At 39.4% G+C, this 20,719-nt stretch overlaps 1 protein-coding gene across 2 annotated transcripts in view; it reads right to left on the reverse strand.

Moving 5' to 3' along the window:
- The window catches only part of SLAIN2 (SLAIN motif family member 2), a 78,220-nt gene extending 61,882 nt beyond the window's left edge, over positions 1-16,338 (reverse strand). For both annotated transcript variants that reach the window (XM_517308.8, XM_009447948.5), the window contains exon 1: positions 15,569-16,338. In XM_517308.8, the coding sequence (XP_517308.3) occupies positions 15,569-15,957 (389 nt within the window). In that variant the 5' untranslated portion in view covers positions 15,958-16,338. The remainder of the gene's footprint in view (positions 1-15,568) is intronic.
- Positions 16,339-20,719: the final 4,381 nt, after the last annotated feature.

Genomic DNA, 20,719 nt, shown 5'->3' on the forward strand with positions numbered 1-20,719 from the left:
CCTGTAGTCCCAGCTACTCAGGTGGCTGAGGCAGGAGAATCACCTGAACCCGGGAAGTGGAAGTGGAGGCTGCGGTGAGTTGAAATCATGCCATTGCACTCCAGCCTGGGCAACAAGCGCAAAACTCCATCTTGGGGGAAAAAAATAAAAGTCACCTGAGCATGGTGGCAGGTGCCTATAGTCCCAGCTACTTGGGAGGCTGAGGTGGGAGGACTGCTTGAGCCCAGGAGGAGTTCAAGGCTGCAGTGAGCTATGACTGTGCCACTGCGCTCCAGCCTGGGCAACAGAGAGAAACCCTGTCTCTTGAAACAGGAGAAAAAAAAAAAAGACTTAAATATAATCATTTTAACAGCCACAATGTTCCCTGCTCTCTTAAGCCTTACCAACTATAAAATATAAGGTTTCAATCAATCCCACCTACTACTACAACCAAAAATCACAATTAAGTTGAAGAAAAACATATTCAGTTCAAATATACAGCGTCTTTTTGAACTTCTAGATTGTTCATAGTGCTATTTTATTATTATATTTGGCCCATCAGCTAACTAAAAGATATATAATACTATACTTATATAAATATATATATAATATGTTCTTCTGGTTTTTAGAGGAATATTAAAAATATTATCAATAATACTAATTATTAGCAAGGCAAACTCATTAATAAAGTTTTAGAACAGAGCTATTTTCAAGCACTGAAGTGACATTAGTTGCAGGGTAGAATATATGTGTATATAAACAGTATGTGTGACAGAACACAAAACAACACGGTGAACCCAAAAAACAGTGCAAAGCAAGCAGAGTAAACTGAAGATAACCTTTTAAAATATTTCAAATTTTTAGAAATAGCTATTATGATTCCATTTTCATTTCATGACTCACTTTATTCCCATTCCAGTATGGCATGGTTTTTTTTAATTTTAAGAGAATCAAAACAATTTTGATATTCCTTGAAGTGTCACTAAACTTGAGGTTCAGAATTAAGTCTTTAAAAAACAAACTTCTAGTACTGAACCATAACTATGCACCCGGGAATGCTGGGAAACACTAGTTACAGTGAGACCAACCTAGACTGCATCAATCAGAAACTGAGTTGCTTCTTTTTGAGAGAAGACATCAGGAAGACAGGGAGTCTCAAACTATTCCAGACTTGCAAATTGTGGCAATAGCTGCAATACAGTCTTTATGTATACTAGCACGTATCTTTTCAGCTACTAGTAAAGATCTTTTCAGCTACTAGTACATATTTTTTCAGCTACTAGTACAGATCTTTTCAGCTACTAGTACAGATCTTTTCAGCTACAACTGCATATATGGATAGCAATTACTAACACAAGAAGTTTTTAGTCCACAGAAAACACACATGGTTATATGTATGGATATGTGCATATATAATATATACATATAAACATTACAAACATGCATAATCCATGCAGTTTATTTTAGAGTACTTTGCTTTTTAGTGGCTAAAACAGGATCTTACCCATAGAACATGTTAGTTCCTGGCTAAAACGTCATATTTTCAGCAAATGATATATTCTTCAAATCCAAGATGATAATGCATACTGCTATAATGACTTTTAATAGTTTGTCAACTTAATGATTTAGGTTTAAAAAATTAACACTTTTTCATACTGTTGATAAAGCATCTACAAATAAATTATCTTGGAAAAGATACAGAAACATAAAGTTTGAACCCACAAAACACTGATAACAAAGGTTTATTAAGACAGTAAAGATTAAAAAATTGTCATCTCAGAATTTTCTATCTGTAGTATTCCTATAGATTCTAAAATTATTTTGAGTTATAATAAAATTAAAATATTTTACCAACTTTGTGAAAATATAAACCAGGTAAGAATGAGAAAAATATAAATATATGTAATTAGATATAATCTACATTTATATATTTATAAACATATAAAATGTGTATATTAAATACGTGTTTAACCTTAACATTGAAGTGCTAAAGAAAGTTTAACATATTTTTATGTTACATGCCAGAGTAGGAGGTAAGAGAGACGGGTATACTGTATTCTGTTTATACAACTAAAGTTAATATTTAAGAATACCAGGCTAGACATTCTCTTCCTTTTTTCTTTTGAATTATATATAAAAATAAGAACAGGTATGTGAGGATTCTTGAACTATACTGTATTCTGAGATGATCAGAAAGCACAAAATACACTTGGGGGGAAGAAGGAATAGTATTATTAGAATTGACATTGTCCTAAAAGAAAACCTAATCTAATTTTCCATTGTTAGAGTTTGTGATTCTGCCTATATACCCAATTTCTATATAATTTTATAACTGTCTTCACATGGGATTCTAAGCTTCTCAAGAACAGGAATAAGAATATTTCACATCATCCCTTATGCCTCCTCACCCCCAAAGAAAACTTCCTGGCACACAGTAGAAAAGGAATGCAAGGAAGTAAGTATGAAGAATCATAAAAGAGCATGGCATTTTTTTCCTGAAATATAACAATGAAAATTTTTGGCTGGGTGTAGTGGCTCACGCCTGTAATCCCAGCACTTCAGGAGGCTGAGGCAGGCGGATCACGAGGTCAGGAATTAGAGACCAGCCTGGCCAACATGGCGAAACCTCACCTCTACTAAAAACACAAAAATCAGCCAGGTATGGTGGCAGTCGCCTGTAATTCCTGCAGGAGAATCGCTTGAAATCGGGAGGCGGAGGTTGCAGTGAGCTGATATGGTGCCACAGCACTCCAGCCTGGGTGACAAGAGCAAGACTCCTTCTCAAAAAAAAAAAAAAAGAAAAGAAAAAAAGAAAAGAAAAGAAAATTTTACATTTTTTTCTTGGTCCTAACCATTCGGTTACCAGCTGTAGATCAACTGAATCAAATTTTTCCTATTTTAATTCATAATCATTTCATTATTTGTTCCTTTCAAAATACCCATAACAGGCTGGGCACACTGGTTCATGCCTGTAATCCCAGCACTTTGGGAGGCCGAGGTAGGCGGATCATCTGAGGTCTGGATGAGACCAGCCTGGACAACATGGTGAAAACCCATCGCTACTAAAAATATAAAAATTAGCTGAATGTGGTGATGGGTGTCTGTAATCCCAGCTACTCAGGAGGCTGAGGCAGGAGAATCGCTTGAACCCGGGCTGCAAAAGTTGCAGTGAGCTGAGATTGCTCCACTGCACTCCAGCCTGGGCAACACAGCGAGACTCAGCCTGAGGGGGAAAAAAAAAAAAATATCCATAACAATTAACGAGGATCTCTCTCCCAAGTGACAGTAATCAAATTATAGCCCAATATCCCTAAGAGGCTAAGTTTAACCACTCTAATCCCTTAACTTTTTCCCTTTCCCATCAGTTTTTTCTATATCACTTACAACAGTTTAATTACCCAAGCCAGAAGTGATGATTTGAGGGTCTGAAAATGCACAGAGTGTAAAAATGAGCTCTTCTATTCCTTCACTTTATATAGCCCAGGATCTTTTTGTTATTCTATCAACTCTTAAGATACAACTAAATACTTGTTCCTACTATTTTATTCTATGTTTATCAGATAACTTTTTTTTTTAATTTGAAAGTTTTTGTTGCTGTTTTGCCATAACCAACTATTGGTTTTTGGACATACATAATTTTCTGATAGTTCTAATCTTTCTCCTTGGTGTCAGTCACAGAGCTCTAAACTGCTTCTTACGGACATCCCCCCAAAAACCCTCAAAATAGCATCATCTTTTCCAATCAATAAATGAAAATGTTTGAGCCAATATCGACTGTTTTCTCTCTACATATTCAATTAACATATCCTATTGATTCACTAATCCTTATTAAATCCATCCCTTCCTTTTCACTTCCACTGACCTTGCTCTAGTCTAGGCCCCATCTCATCAAGTACGGACTGTTACAATAATCTTAACTGTTTTCTCCATACCTAGCAGACTTTCATATTTCCAATCTATCTACACTCTACCACTTATACTCTGAAACACATATATACATACCACTGTTTCACAGCTTAAAAACTTTCCCATCAGATAAACTCCACAGCTTAGTTTTCAAAATCCTGTGTTACCAGATTCAAAACTATGTCCTTTGATCTTTACTCCAGTAAAAAAAACCTTCTGTTTTCAGCCAAACTGACCAAATAAATGTTTGTTTCATGCATCGTGGAGAGTTTAACCCATGGATTCTTTGTTCATAGTTATTTTCACTATAAAGGAAAAAAAAAGTTTCCTTTTTTTAATCTAACCCAGCCTTACTTTGCCTTTCAAGACTGACCATGAAGTCTTTTTTGAAGCTTTCATGAAGCTTTCCAACCATCAAAGTTCTTATGACTATTTCTTACCATGATAGATAGTGCTCCACCTATGGCAGGTACTCAATAAATGTCTGATGATTACTTCTTGGGTGACCATTCATTCCAGTTTCCCCAAGGCAGTTCTAATTTAAATCTACTGTTCTGACATCTCATCTGGTTAGTGCTCCATTGACTCTCAAGTAGTGCCCAATCCCTTAACTTATTCTTAATTTTCAGAACCACACAGTATTAGTTGGTTTTCACACTGCTGATAAAGACATCCCTGAGACTGGGCAATTTACAAAAGAGGTTTAATTGGACTTACAGTTCCACAAGGCTGGGGAAACCTCACAATCATGGTGGAAGGCAAGCAGGAGCAAGTCACATCTTACATGGATTGCAGCAGGCAAAGGGAGAATGAGGAAGACACAAAAGCGGAAACCTCTGATAAAACTATCAGATCTTGTGAGAGTTAACTCACTATCTAGAGAACAGTATAGGGGAAAACGCCCCATGAGTCAATTATCTCCCACCGGGTCCCTCCCACAACACGTGGGGCTTATGGGAGTACAATTCAAGATGAGATTTGGGTGGGGACACAAAGACAAACCATATCAAGCACTATTTTTGACTTAGAAAATGTAAATGGAGCAAAGTAACTAGAATACGAAACTTATTACTGCAATACAGTACTAGTTATTTCTGGTCATGTTGACACCATACCATAAGTATCCTTTAAGGCAATGGTTCTTAACCTGTGGTAATTTTGCCCCAAAGGGACACCTGGCAATGTCTGGAGACATTTTTGGTTGGCCAGGGATGCTGCTGGACATCCTACAACACACAGGATAGCACCCACAACAAACAGTTATCTGACCCAAATGTCAAGGTTGCAGAATCCTGTTTGGGATTATCCTTACAATAACATTAATAAGATCAAAATGACATTTTTAAACAATGTGAATGTTTTTTAAGAGGAACTAAACAATCTTGAAACCAAAATGATATCTATTATTTCCTTCATAGGTAAATGGCCTGATCTTTAATCATTTAGCTTGATGTGATGTGATGGTTTTCATGCAACATATTATAAGTAGTTGGTATGAAATGGAAAGAGTATCACTGTGGACTCAATAGTTTGGTTTGAATTCAATACTTTGGTTTGAATACTTCAGGGCAGAAGAGGTGGACACAAACCTCAGAGGCTGTTTTCTAGCCAATAAAGGTAGCTATGACTTGTGTTCTCGCCTACATACTATTGCCACACTAACCTCTCCAAAATGCCATTTTGTTAAAAGCATTCCAATATTCAAAAACTCTCCTCCTAGATTTCACAGGCCATTCACAGTATGATCTCCAACCCAATGATTCAACTTTCTCACTTGTTCCCTAACAAACATCCCTTTAGTTAAGATCTTCACAGGCCTTTTCTCTACCCTACTCAAATGTATCACTCGCTCTTTTCCCTAAACTTGTTGATTCTCACAGACAGCAAAAAATACCTTTCCATGTGTGCCCAAATCCAAAGTCCCGGCTCTCACTTTTAAGCCCATATACACCTTTCTTCTAGAAAATATTACTGGTTTCAGAGAGAACAGAATTCTATGTTCATTCTGTCTCCTAACCAAACTCTAAACACCTTGAAAGCTTATGCTCCACTCAGTAATTTAAACAAATATTTATACAGCAGTTACCACTGGCCAGACATGGCGTTAGACAGAAATGTGAAGATGAATTAAGATAAAACTAGATTATTACACCTCACATAAAGGTTGTTAGCCTCTTTCACTCGCAGGCTGCACTACCATCAAGACTGACCGTGCCTGCTCATCAAGTTCCAAACCTCTAGATTCAGGTTTCTAGGATTCATCAGTTTTTTGGGTTTTGCTTCTTAATCCACTCCAGATCAGTCCTAAGTATAACCAATGGCAAATAAGAGTTCCACTGTGACAGGTCAACACAAGATTCATTATCTCCCACTCAGAGGAGAAATGAGCAGGCCCACTCAAAAGATATAAGCATTCACAGCCTAAAATTACTAAAGTACTCTTTCTGTATCTACTAAATAGGTATTAGCAAAAACACACAATTTAGTCTGATTATCACTATAGAATATAGTACCAATTAGGTATTAAATGCATACTAAAAACCTAACTTGAGAGTACCTATTAAATCCCATTCCTCAAGCTTATTGGAGTCAAGGGTCACTTACAGACTAGCTTGGCCCACTCCTGCTTCTCATTCACACTTTTCAAACAAAATAAGCCTCAAGAGCCACACATAATTGGGTACTTTCTTACTCTCTCACAGAGAGAGGAGCAGAAGCTCCTGAATGGAGTAGTAGAGGGATGTGTGGGGGAGGAGTTTCAGTCTAGTACACTGCAGAAGTGGGAGATGATTTGATTCATCCTCATGAATTATAAACCTGATTTTTAACGAAATACAACTTCCTTTGTCTTATCTTTCCAAATACTTTCAAGAATTTCATATCTGATACCGTGGTACTACATTATATTGCATCTATTATTCTTCATATTTCAAGGAGATAGAATCAATATTTTTTTCTCTAAAGTCTCTAATTTCTATTTTATTCCAGAATGTGAGACCTTTCCCAGATCAAAGTAAACTGTTCTGCAATTTCTGAGCCACTCCTAAAGACCTAGTTTAAAGCCTTCCTCTTAAATAAGCTAGTTTGTCCTAAAGTTGTTCATTTCCTCCATAACTTCGATCTCAAAAGATCTCAGAAGACGTAATTTTGAGTAAATGAAAGAGGTGAAATAAGAACTTATTATTACCAAAGCCTTAAAACCTACATTATTTTACAAATTCATTTTTGCTGCTGAAAATTAGCCCAACAGGAGTCACATGCAATGTGCTCTGGGTAGTACAGATAATTACTACAAGGAATAGTGTATTCAGGTAATGCAAACCATTTATATTAAGACACTACTTAATTCTGCTATTTACTGCCCAAATTGCCATTTTAAAAAATAATGTCAAAATTACATGAATTTATATAGTTATAGATATGTTCCTAGCAGAAGGGTAAGGAGGCAGGGGTCTGCGTAAGTGGAAGTAGAAGGCAAGTAGCCTTTTTGGGCTACCAGGGTATCAGCACCAGGTTCCCTGGGCAATCTGGCATAGGAATGTGAATACACGGAGGCCCCAAAGATGGGGACTGAGGAGCAGTAGCAACATCAGTGATCCAGAAGGCTCACAGGATGTGAGGTATACAACTTTGGTGTTCCTTATCTGATATTCCTAAAAACCAAAGTTGTGTTTTTCATGAAAACAGACTACATGATTTATTTAGGTAGATCTGATAAATGTTTTAATAGTTACACTTGTGGAATTTAATTTTTTAAGTGTAAAGTTAAGAACATTCTAAGAAGCATTCTAAATCACTTTCGGTCCTGGGTGCTACCCAGTTCAATAAATGTTTTTTTTGCCCAATTAAATTGTTAAATTTAAAACAAACAAGAATAATAGATCATAAGATCAAATACATATCTTGGGTTCCAATTCTATCAAAAATGTGCTATCATTACAGCACAGTGCTCCACCTATGGCAGTTACTCAATAAATGAAACCATATTTGTTGAAGCCAAAATGTATCCATCTGTGATATATAATCTTACTACCACTAAGTAACAAGGAAAACTACAAGTAAAAAGGCTTCTAATGTATCATGTTATATTATGATCCCCACATGATCACAGAGTAATAAAACCGACTTAAATTTTATCAATAGGATTTTTTAAATTCTAAAAGCAATTCATGTCTTATCAGAAAACTTGGAAATCACAAAAAGTACAAAGAAGTTTAAAACAAAGTGCTTCTGTAATCCTACTAAACAGAGCCATGCCAGTATTTTGGCTAATTTTTAAACTTATTTTAAAAATCACACACTACATCTAGACAGTATTTTCTTCTTTAATTCATCATGGGAAAGTATACATTCAATACTGCCATTATTCAGAATCTGTGAAGTATCTCATCTGTAACTGGCATAAGCGTCATGTAAGAAATCTGGTCTCACTGTTTTACAGTTTTGCCTCATTTTAACCTAACATCACTGATAGATTGATTTCATTTAAATTAATGTCACTGAACTCTTACTATACTGTGGTCCTGTTCAGAAACATAAAGATGAATATGCTACTATCCTTCTGCTTAAACTGCTCACATTCTAGACTACACAGACCAAAGCACAAGGTGGCTGCGTTAAATATACTCTAAAAAAGGGTATATAAACAGTGATAGGTTAACAATGAAGAGGAAGTAAACCAAGTTAAAAATTCAGGAGAATTTCACAAAGGAAAGAAAATCTGCATTGTGCCTGAAGAATAAGTAAAATTTTGGTAAGAGGAGGAAGAGAAAAAAACGGATGAACATCAAAAGCCAAAGGGCATAAATGTTCTTGAAGGTTCTGGCAAAAGCAAGTAAATCTAGGAAAAAACTAAATTAGCGCTGGACTGCTGAGGACTTTTAAATACCCTGCTAACTCATTTTTATTCACCAGGCAAGATAATGACTTCTAATGGTTTTCAAAATTCAAACCTACCCTCAAGAGGAAAACAACTGGCCATTACTGAGGATATTCAGAGAAATGTGCCACAGACTTAAAGGGAAAACATTCATGATGCTTCCGCTGCTAAATATCTCCTCACACTTAAGCTTAGCACTCTGTCTTAAAGGTATCTTCTTTTTTTTTTTTTTTTTTTGAGACAGAGTCTTGCTCTGTCGCCCAGGCTGGAGTATAATGGCGTGATCTCAGCTCACTGCAACCTCCGCCTCCCGGATTCAAGCAATTCTCCTCCCTCAGCCTCCCAAGCAGCTGGGATTACAGGCGCCCACCACCACGCCCAGCTAATATTTTTGTATTTTTAGCAGAGACAGGGTTTCACCATGTTGACCAGGCTAGTTCCGAACTCCTGACCTCAAGTGATCTGTCTGCCTTGGCCTCTCAAAGTGTTAGGATTACAGGCATGAGCCACCATGCCCAGCCTGTCTTGAAGGTTTCTTATGCTCCCACATAGAGTGCAACAGAATTAAAAGAACACTCAGAATTCACCCAATTCAACTTTTTTACTTCTTTGTAACATCGCCTGCCACAGGAGCATTCAGCCGTCTTTTGAAGGTTATTTCCAACAATTTTTTTAGGGTAGTGCATATCATCCAAAAACAGCTCTATTAAAAAATTCTTCCTTCTACTAAAACAAAATTTGCCTGCCTCTAATTTACACCTATTAGTCTAGCGATGAACAGTTAGTTACATAAGTAATAATCCTTATTAGAGTCCTTCAAATACTCAAAAAGTTCTCTTCCCCAAGCTAAATATCTATAGGCTAAATAAATCAAGATCAATCGTTCTTCATCAGACTTGACTTTTAGGTTTGGTGTCAATCTCAATTTCACTTTATTAGCTATGCGACTTTGGGTTTAGTTTCTTTTGCTGTAAAATGGGGATAAAATGACACATTCTACCACATGGATGTACTGTGAAAACATAATGCTAAATGAAATAAGCCAGACACAAAAAGACAAGTATTGTATGATTCTACTTACACAAGCTACCTAGAGTGGTCAAATTCATAGACAGAGAAGTAGAATGGTAGTTGCCAGGGGCTGGCGTCCATGGAAACAGGGAATTACTGTTTAATGGGTACACAGTTTCAATTGAGGAAGATGAAAGGTCTAGAGATGGATGGTGGCGATGATTGCACAACATTGTGAATGTACTTAATGCCACTGAACTGTAAACTTAAAAATTATTAACATGGTAAATTTTGTTATATTTTACAATAAAAATAATAATAATTACAACTCCAAATTGTACACATTAAATGATTTAACATGTGTAAAGGAGCTGAGCACGATGGCTCACGCCTATAATCCCAACACTTTGGGAGGGTGAAGCAGGTAGATCACTTGAGCCCAGGAGTTCGATACCAGCCTGGGCAACATAGTGAGACGCTATCTCTACAAAACATAAAAAATAAATTAGCCAGGCATGGTGTCACGCGCCTGCGGTCCTGGCTACTCAAGAGGCTGAGGTAAGACAATCACTTGAGCCAGGGGCGAGGGAGGGGGGGTGGTATTGAAGCTGCAGTGAGCTGTAGATTATACCCCCACCCCTGGTCCACAGAAAAATTGTCTTCCACGAAACCGGTCCCTGATGCCAAAAAGGTTGCCGACTGCTGTCTTGCAAAATGCTTGGCATATAAAAACATGGGCACACCACAGTGACTGCAATATACTTTTATCAACCATGAGGCTCTGCTTGGCCAAGTTCTATTTTTTAAGAACTTGCATTATCATGTCTCTCAATGTTCCCAACACTGTGCTGCACACAGGTACTCTAAGTATTTGTTCCATTAAAGAAAAAAAATTAAAGCCATTTTAGAATGACTGGAAAACCACTGCTAACAATGGAATAGAGGGCAAGGCACAGTGGCTCATGCCTGTAATTCTAGCACTTTGGGAGGTTGAGGTGGGCAGACTGCCTGATCCCAGGAGTTTGAGACTAGCCTGGGCAACATGGGAAGACCCTGTCTCTTAAAAAAAAAAAAAAAAAAAAAGGGAAATAGAAAGCTTATTAGATGTCTAACTTCTGATTCATCTAACCCACACACATACACAAACCACATTAAAGTAACATCTCCTTGGTACAGAAGAGTCTAGAAAACATAAAACTTCCCAAGATATTAGTATGTTAATCAATGAATGACTGCCAAACTATTCAGATAAGTGGTGATAATTACACAAATTGCTTTATTAACTTAGGCTTACCAAATTAAATTACAGGCAACTTTTACCAATGGCCCTCTACAAAAAGCATACATAAACAAAGAGGTCATACAATAAATCAACTCTCAGCAGTGAAGAGCCACGAGTGACAAAAAAGTATAAAAACCACATACCTACCTAGCTCTGAATTGGGACATTTATCAACAAAGGTTATCGATGAGAAGTCAGTATGAATTTGAAGTGTCTTCATAAACCTAAGATAAACTGATCTAGTGAGCCAGAATGTAGCTTAAAATGGGCTTAGGCCTACCACTCCAAATGATGGAAAAGAACAGAAATTTTATCACTAATATCATGGTGAACACGGGCAGGATCAAAAGTCTGGATAAAAGGAAATATGGTGACTTCTAAAGAGAAAAATAAGCAGTGTCTAGAAAGTCCAGACCAAACTGATTCCTTGCAAAATTCAAAACTGGATGAAAAAAAAGTTTGTGAAGAAAGGAAAAGTGGACACATGAAATGCTAGAACATTCATCATGAACAAGTCCAAACAAATCAACTGCAATGGCTATTTTAATAGGTTGGTGATAGTAATGTAGTATTCTTCATTGTAGGTAAGAATCTTGTAGGCAGAGTATAGCTTAATTATAGCAAGGCACTTTACAAAATCTTTCATAATGTCTACACAAAATGTTATATGGGCCTGACGATAATAGATAGAACTAGCAATTATTGAACAACCATGTGTGTTGATTAATGGACTGGTATTAATCCAGAGTGAGTCTAGCTGACATGCCCACTTCAGAGTAATTTATTATGTCAATTTAATATTTTTATCAACAATTTGAATGAAGACGTAGTAGATATGCCTACCAAATACAAAGATGACCAAATAAATCAGAAAGGATAATATTAAATGTGTAAATAAAAACTAACAAAAGGAAATTTAAAAGCCTTATATTTAATCTGAGCACGCCTAAAAAAAAAATAAAATAAAAGCCTTATATTTAAGCTAAAAAAAAAATCCATTACACAAAAACTAGGGTTAGGAAGACACAGTTTAACATCTTATGTATAAAATATATGGGAGAGAAGTTGATACTTCAGGCTCATATTAAGCATAATAGAAGTTAAAACTGTCAATGAAGTATTTGGTTAAAAAAAAAAAACAGCATTTGATTCACACCCACCACACTCTCCATCTGACCAAATATCATCAAAAATGCTGGGTACAACTCTGGGAACCATGTATAATGACAATGAGCAACTTAGAGTTAATTAAGAAAAAAATAACCATGGTCGAAGGATCAGAGAATTACATTATCTAAGGAATGATAAAACAAACTGGGATTATTTACTCTGAAGAAGAGAAGGGAATGCTCACAGTGTGTGGCAGGGAGAAAGGGTCAGCAGTGACACCACAGTAGTCTTCAACTATGTGAAGAGGCCATTCATGTGAAAAGGACATTATACTTGGAAAAAGCAAAATACTGTGGGAACAGCATAGTCTATGATGTATAAAGACCCGGATTCAAATCCTGGTGCCATCATTCAGTGCGCATTATTTGATGCTTGGAGAGAGATTAGTTTTCTTACCTAGAAAATGATACCTATCTCATAAATGTATAAAATTAGAGGCAAAAAATATTTATAAGCTGCCTGGCACAGACTGACACACTGTGATGCACAACGATGTTAGTTCTCATCCCTAAACTTTTCTGAGTTATTCTAGAACAGTGTTTTTCAAGTGAGAATTGCAACTCTTTAATGGGTCACAAAATCAGCTTAGCTGGGGAGTAACCAGCATTTTTTTTTAATGAAACAGAATAGAGCGGAAAATATCCAAGCATACCACTTGTAGTAAAAGTAATAAACATTTTGTGAAACTTTTGCTTCAGTTATTCAGATACATGTGAATTCCTGATTATGAGTTAAAATGTATTTCTTATCATGAAGCTGGGTCCAAAAGAAAAAAGAAGAGTATGAAAGTGACTGCTGTAGAGCACTGTTTTCTAAAAAAGATACTAGTTCCCTGGGAGCTCAATTAAGTTTAGGACCAAACCATACTCCCTAGAGATTTACTAGGTTCAAAACACATTAGCATCTCCAGGAGCCCAGCATTAAAGAAAACTGTTTATTTTTGTTGAACCCAGTTTTTCCCACATTTATTCCATCCCAGAACCCACCCACTTTTTTTCTACATAACACTTATTGACATCTTCAGAACTAGCACTTTGCGGCACATACACTCGGGAGGAAACATTCCTCTAGATGAAAAGGAAAGTGCAATAGCTAGAAGTTACAAAAGGTAGATTTTTAGCTTGCTAAGAAAGGAAAAAATATTGACTTTGAATCTTCCTGCCACTGACATCCATCCCCTACAACTTTTACCCTAATCACATACCCCAACGCATTTTAAATATGATTTATATTCAACTTTCAGTTCACACAAATCTCAGAAAAAGTATAGGACACCTATAATATCAAGATATGAAGCCAGGATCAAAGCAGTAAGCAGGAATCATCTGGTCAAAAGAAACTCCTGGAACAGTATTTAAGGAAGACTTGCTTTACCTTAACAAAACTCATGCTCAGGAACCAAAGCAGCCAAAGACTTAATCGGCTTCCCCAAGTGGACTCAATGTGTTCTAATAATACATAATCTAAAATGGGCTGATGGGTGCAGCTAATCCTCATTATTATGAGCATCATTTTATTATCATCACTTGCAAGAGCCATGTGACAATATTTACAAGATTCTGGGTTCTTTTAAAGTGCATACATACCCAAGATTCCTTTGGGAGAATGCAATTTCACATTTATATCAAAAACTGTCACTACCACAGTCAGCTCTAATATTTGATATCACTTGGTAATAAAGGTATGTCATCATATACTCAAGAGTAATTCTGTTACTCAAATCTTCCTAACTGGGAGTTACAAATACCTCTGACTCTGCTCTTGTAGCTGTCAAGAGCATAAAATGCCCTTCCCGCTCTTTCCTCACTTTCAGACTCCAAGCCACCTCCTCCTCAAAGTCTGGCCCAACTACTTTGGACTACTATTTTTTTCCCAGTTACTGAGCACTGTCAGTACTCTTTGTTCTATCACTCTTTGGGTAATTCACTGTACACTTTCTAGTTTATTTAACTGCACAAAACTTAGTTCTCAACAAGACTATAACTGCCTTATGAACAGGGATCAACACTTAAGACTCACCAGAATCTCCTACAACATCATGTAAGAACTCTGTTTCTTGATTTAAGTAACTAGGCTTAAGAGTAACAAATAGCAGCTTGTTTTAGACAGTTTACTATGTGCCAGATCCAGCGCTAAATGCATACATAATTATCTTACTAAATTTTCATAACTCTATAGAGGTAAGTGCTATTATTTTCTCCATCAAATACAAGAAGAAAGTGAGCCTCAGAGTAACTTGCTCAAGGTCATACTGCTAGTAAGTGGCAAAATCAGGGGCGAACCCAGGAAAGCTCTTAACTACCTCAGAACACTGCAAAGTTCCAGCCCTGCAATACCAGAGTCTATGAATGATCTCGATTTCACTGTTAGAAGTTTTAATTTCAATAGAGCAGAGACATTTTAGCTAAAAGTTAAAACTTTAAGAAAAATGAATTAAGACAAATAATTGCCCACACACATCTTTATAATAAAACGAGAGGAAAAGCCTCCCATGTCCTATTTATGAAAGTGATATTAAGGTGGGGGGGCCACAATTTCATCAAGAAGTGGCTTATGACAATACAGCTTTGGTTTAAATTTTTAAATAGGACTCTTTTTATCTGCCCCTAGAAGGACGTGGAAATGAAAGACGGATGTGATAACTGTCAATTCAGAGCTCTGCAAAACGCCAGACTCAATTCTTGTTTTAGAAAATAAGAGCCAGGGCTCTTGTTCCACCCTTGACTCTTCACACAGAGTAACAACAACAACAAAAAAAGCAGCACCATCCTCTGCCCTCTCTTCACACAAAGCAAGGTTTACCCCACTACCCAAAGGGGAGTGCTGATTCATACAGTCTCCCCATCCCCGCCAGAAATGGGTCCCAAACACCAACCGCTGCATAGACGTAGACGACTCTGGTCTGCCCCCGACCCCCACACCTGGTGATACCTCATCAAGCAGACCCCTCTCCTACATCCAAAATGCCCAGGGCCACCATCCGAAAGCCAGTATCTTACACAAAGCAGGATCCCTGCCTACAAAGCAGTTTCCCACCTCCGACTCCTCCCCAGGCGAACAGCCCTTCTCAAGCTGCCCCAACCCACAGACCCCAATAGGGTCCAGCACTCAGAAGGTCCACAATCCAAAGGACAACGAGCTACAACCCTGTTACTTGCGCACGCCTCGAACCCCCAACTCCAGCTGACGTTCCCTCTGCCAAAGCAAGAAAACCACAAGTCCCCACCGGAGAGCGGACCCGGCAAAACAAAGCGAGGCGCCCGACCAGAGGGACCCTCAGAGGACGCTCTCCGCCCCCGGGCCCGTCCCCGCCCAGCTCCTGCCCGGCGCCTCGCGCTCACCAGCTCTCCTCCTCCTCCTCCCAGCCTGACAGGCGCTCCAGCTCGTCGGGCCGCAGCGGCTCCACCTCGTCCAGCAAGCCGCCCTCGCCCGCCGCTAGCAAGGAGGTGGCGTCCCGCAGCTCTTCGCTACTCGTCCGCCTCGGGCCCGACACGGGCCCGCCGCCCGACTTGGCGCTGAGGCCCAAGGGGAAGCCCCGAGGAGACGCCGCGCCGGAGGAGGGAATGGACGCGCCGGCCCGAACCGGGCTGCCGGGCCCGAGGGAGCCGGCGCCCTGCACGGCCCCCGAGCGGCTCCTCAGCTGTTCGTTCTGCTTCTCCAGCTTCTTCACCAGCTCCTGCAGCTTCCGCACCTCCTGGTCCGCGTTCACGTTGGAGTTAACGTCCTCCATCCCGGCCCCGCCGCCGCCGCCTCCGCCGCCCGCTCGCTCTCGCAGCGACAGGGAAAGAGCCGGAGGAAAGAGGCGTCGCCGCCGCTCACTCTAGCCGAGGCGCCGGCATATAGCAGGACCAGGCCCCACCGCCAGGGTCCCCCCACCTCGGGTTCCAAAGCGCCGCTGGCCCCAGCCGAACTGCCTCATCTGCGCCGGCTCCGGGATTGGGGGAGGCGGCGCCAATATCCGGCCCCTGCCGCCATCTTCCCTCCGTCCCTCCGCCCCCCCGCGGGCCGGCCCAGTCGGTGACCTCAGAGCGTCGGGGGTGGACGCGGCCGCCGGCGGGCGCTGAGAGGACCCGGCGCCAGCTCGCGGCGGGGCGGGGCCACGGACGGAGCCTATGGGGCGGGGCCGGTGCTTGAGGGGCGGGGATTAGGCCGGAAGGGGCGTGTCGGCGGATGTGGGACGCGGCCGGGCTGGCTAGGGAGGGTCCGTGCAGAACGGGAGGCCAGCAGAAGGCTCGCGGCGGGCGGGGCTGAGGTGGCTAACAAGGTCCTCGAACAGCCTCGCCTGTTGGTCTGGGCGTGTGGGCGTGTTCTCCACCCCTTACACGGAGTGTGGGACCCGCGAGCCAGTCTCGCCCTTGTTCCGGGCCGGATCTCGAGTGGGCGCTCAGCCCGGCGGTGGAGAGACAGTTTACTTTGTTCAGCAAATATTTAATCGATGCCAACTTTTAATTGGAGATTGTCTCGGCTGGCAGGAGCCTCTGAGACTGCCTGTGTCCTGTTTCTTCCCCTGAAAATAAGAAACCCCAGTTTCAGACAGTTAAGAGAGGTCTAAGGTCAAAATAATCATAATTTCTTGAGTGCTTCCTACTGGCCAGACAGTGTGCTAAGCACTTTTAAAGGCATTATCTCATCGGTTAAAACATAGTTTTCCCGACTTAAAGTTTACAGCACACTGGGGCGGAAGCAGGGGATAGTAAACCGCTTCTCTACTCCCTTTCTCCGTTTATTGACTCACTCTGTTCTTTGGATCACTTCCTTCGGAAAAAGTTCCTCGTAGTGTGTCTTGACTTTTTTAAAAGTTGTGTATTAAAAGTACTTAAACACGCTGACAGATACTGAAGAATGAAGAAAATTGTAAGAATGTGAAGTCTGCCTTTAGAATGCGGCAGGAAACCTAAACAAAACTTAAATGCTTTGTTTTGATCACATTATCACATTCGTTGGTCTTCAGATGTCAATTGTGAACTGCTTTGGCTTGTGTTTGCAGCTTTTCTTCAGTTGCCGCCTCCACCCTTAGTTTAATAACAATGATCCAGTCCTGTTACACCTGAGTGTGGACTCATGCCATGACTGACTTGCTTCTACCCTTTAGCTTTTCTAGTGCCATATTCTCCGCCTGCCATATCTGATTCTTTTCTTAAATCCCATACTCTCTCATTCAGGAAACCTCTTCCCAACAATTCCACAAAGATCTAATTATTCTGCATATTCTAGCACTACGTGATCAATAGTTCTCAATAGGTGTTTGCACTTTTTTTAAAATTGCTTTTTTCTCTAAGAATTATTTTTCGTTTGTTTTTGTCTGTTTACTTGATTTAAGGACACTGTTCATTTTTGCTTCCCATGTCTAGTACACTGACACAGTGGACACTCAATACTTGGTTTGTTGAAAGTTAAGTAGACTGTAAGTTCTACTTAAAACCACGTAGCTATTTATTCGTAGCAAAAAACGTATTTGTGTTAAAAGTTTGCTGGCTAACTATAAGTCGAGTATTTTTCTAGCTATACAGACCTAGTCAAAGGATGTGATTGTTTGCTAACATAATTGTCAAGTAATATATATTATCTGTGTAATGCTCATCTAAATATCATTGCTCTTTCTGACCAGTCTGAACTTGTTGCCAGAGGGTTAAAAATCATGACTACTTCACGTGTAGCAGTTTTCACTTGCATTCAATGCTTTGTAAAATAGATTCCAACTAGTCAGTTTCTGTAAGGCGAACCCTTCAAATATACTCCTTGAAAAGAACAGTTCACCGGACATTATGAAGTTAGCACTAATGTTTGTGGGGCAGGAAAAGCTGTTGTAGTGTGGAACAATGAATTAAGAATCAGAAAGCCTGATGTCGGGTTCTAGCTGTAGCATAAATGCACTTGACCTTGATCGCTGCTCTCTAATCTCTGGTCCTTAGTTTACTTTAGAATGCGTGAGTTGGAGGATCTCCAGTATCTCTTCCAGGATGAAAAAGTAAAGGATTCTGGTGAGTCCTCATGGTTGCAAAACATAAGAGTGAATATACTTAGACATATAGAGAAGTTCATAGTGGATAGATATACTTGGATTTTTAAATTCTATTGCCTTACTCAATGTCTTACCTTTTTCATTCAATAAATATTGAATATATCTACTATATGGCAGGCACGAATTTAGATATTTGGATGTTTAATAGGCCTCTTAAGTATCAAACAACATTCAGTTCATACACACACATACACACTACACAACATATACACACGCTTAAATCTGCTTGTCCTGTAGTCATCACCATTCCAATAAATGACAGCTCTTCTAAATGCTCAGACCAAAAACCTTAGGATAATCCCTACTGCTCACTTTCTTTCACCCACCAAATCCAATCTTTAAGCAGGTCATGCTGGCTCTACATTCAAAATATGTCTAATTACTTCCCAGCACCTCCACTGCTACGACTCTAATTCAAGTTGCCATCTTCTCTTGTCTAGATTACAGTGGTACTCTTTTAATGAGCTATTCCACTTTGCTGCTTTACAGTCTCTGTGTCTTTTGTGTAAGTCACATCAGGTTACTCTCCTGCTCAGAATCCTCAGAAGCAACTGGCTTCCCAACATACTTCAAAGTCTTTTCCCTGGACTATAGGGCTCTGGATACTCGGCAACTTCTGCAAGTATCTCATTAACTAACACCTTCCCCATCACTCTACCACACTGGCCTTCCTGATTTTCTTCAAACAAGCCAAGCATGTTTCTACTTTAGGAACTTTGCACTTGCTTTTCTGTCTAGGATCTGGTTGTCATTCACGTTATCACATGACTGACTCCCTCACTTCTTTCAGGTCTCTGCCCAAATAGCACCTAAATTCACTATCCTCATTATGATTCTCCATAAAATAGCATCCGTGTCATTCCCCATCCTCTTAATCCTGTTTCATTTTTTCTCAGACACATCTCTCTCTCTTTCTTTCCTTCCTTCCTTTTCTTTCTTTTTTTCTTCACTGCCTGTCTCTCACCAGTAGAATGTGAACTGCAGGAGAACAGAGTTCACTGTTATACCTCCAGTGCCTAAAACAGTGCCTACAACAGTGCCTAGTACATGGTAAGTGCTCAATACATGTTTTTTGAACGAGAGAGTTAATGGACTTACGCTAAGTGAAGTCTCCTAAAAGAGAATTTCAGATAAATATGGTTATATCTCAAATCATTGAAGTGGAAATTTGTAATTATTTTGAATGGTTGACTTTTAAAATTATATTTTCTCCTTCCAAAAGAGCAACATGTCATACCATATATGTCATCCTCAAAACTAGGTCACTCTCTACCTCCTGAGAGCCAACAGCCCTTAAGAATTGCTGAGAAGAGAGTTTTAAGTTCTCATTGAGAAGCATAAGGACAAGAATATTTCCTTTCTATCCTTAACCTTGCCAGGATCTTCCTCTTTCAGGTTAGCTGTGATACCCTGTCTTCTCTGGTGACTCAGAAGTGTTACAGCATGTTTTTAAAAGTCACTCTAAAAGTGACTTTTATATAGCTACAAGGAGCAGAGCTAGTAGGTGTCTGAAGTATGCATCACAGTTAGCCCAACTAGTTTTTCAGGTGTTGTGTTTTATGATAAGCTTGGTTTGTTGCTGGAAGAAGGATTTGTTTCTTTTCTAAGCAGGTGTGTCCCATTTTCAGAACTTGCTCCTACATGCATGTTAGCTCTTAGTGAAACTCCTGACAAAGTGAAAAATATTACAAACCACTAAAAGTATTTGGAATGAAAAACTGTTACTCAATGGCTTAAAGATATTTAGCCATTCTAAAATCCTAAATCAAGTTGTGTGTGTGTATCTATATAAGCACATGCTAAAAAGTAGTTTAGAAATTGCTAGACACAGAAATATTTGCATTTCCTTAGAAAATGCTCAGATTCTTTGACAAAACCTTTGCTATCCAATCCATCCATTTTTTAACATAACAGATCATTTCACTAGACAGTCCATCCATTTAATCTTCATAGGTACACATGGTCAGTTATTTTCTACTTACCCTCTTTCATCTATTCCTCACCAGCATCCCTCCTCCAGATGTGCCTCCCTTTGATCTATCAAACGGCCCCTTCTTCACTGTCTTGGTACAATACAATTTTACAAAGGAGTCCCAGGAACCTTAAAGGTTAAGTATATGAGAAATTTTGAATTGAACGCTTGGTGGCAAAATGAAGGGGGGCTTTTTTAGGGAGATTCTCTGTCTAGAGGGTGGTCCCCTATCACACTGTTGGGGGCATATATTATATAGATGTAGGGGTGGGTAAGTCCGTGATCAGAGCAAAGGGTGAACAGGTTCTTGAACTGTTAGGAAGCTACCCAAAATGAAACAATACCCTGTCTTCCACCCTTTTTCTGGCAGCAGATGGGAAGATAAGCTCTTAAATAACATTTATTATTTCTTTTTTTTTCTTTAAGTAGTATATCAGTAGGACAGTGAAGTTGGAAGAGTGGAATATGAACCACTTCTGAACGTGTTTGATGTTCTAC

Source organism: Pan troglodytes, chromosome 3, assembly GCF_028858775.2.
Source record: "Pan troglodytes isolate AG18354 chromosome 3, NHGRI_mPanTro3-v2.0_pri, whole genome shotgun sequence".
Classification (NCBI taxonomy): domain Eukaryota; kingdom Metazoa; phylum Chordata; class Mammalia; order Primates; family Hominidae; genus Pan; species Pan troglodytes.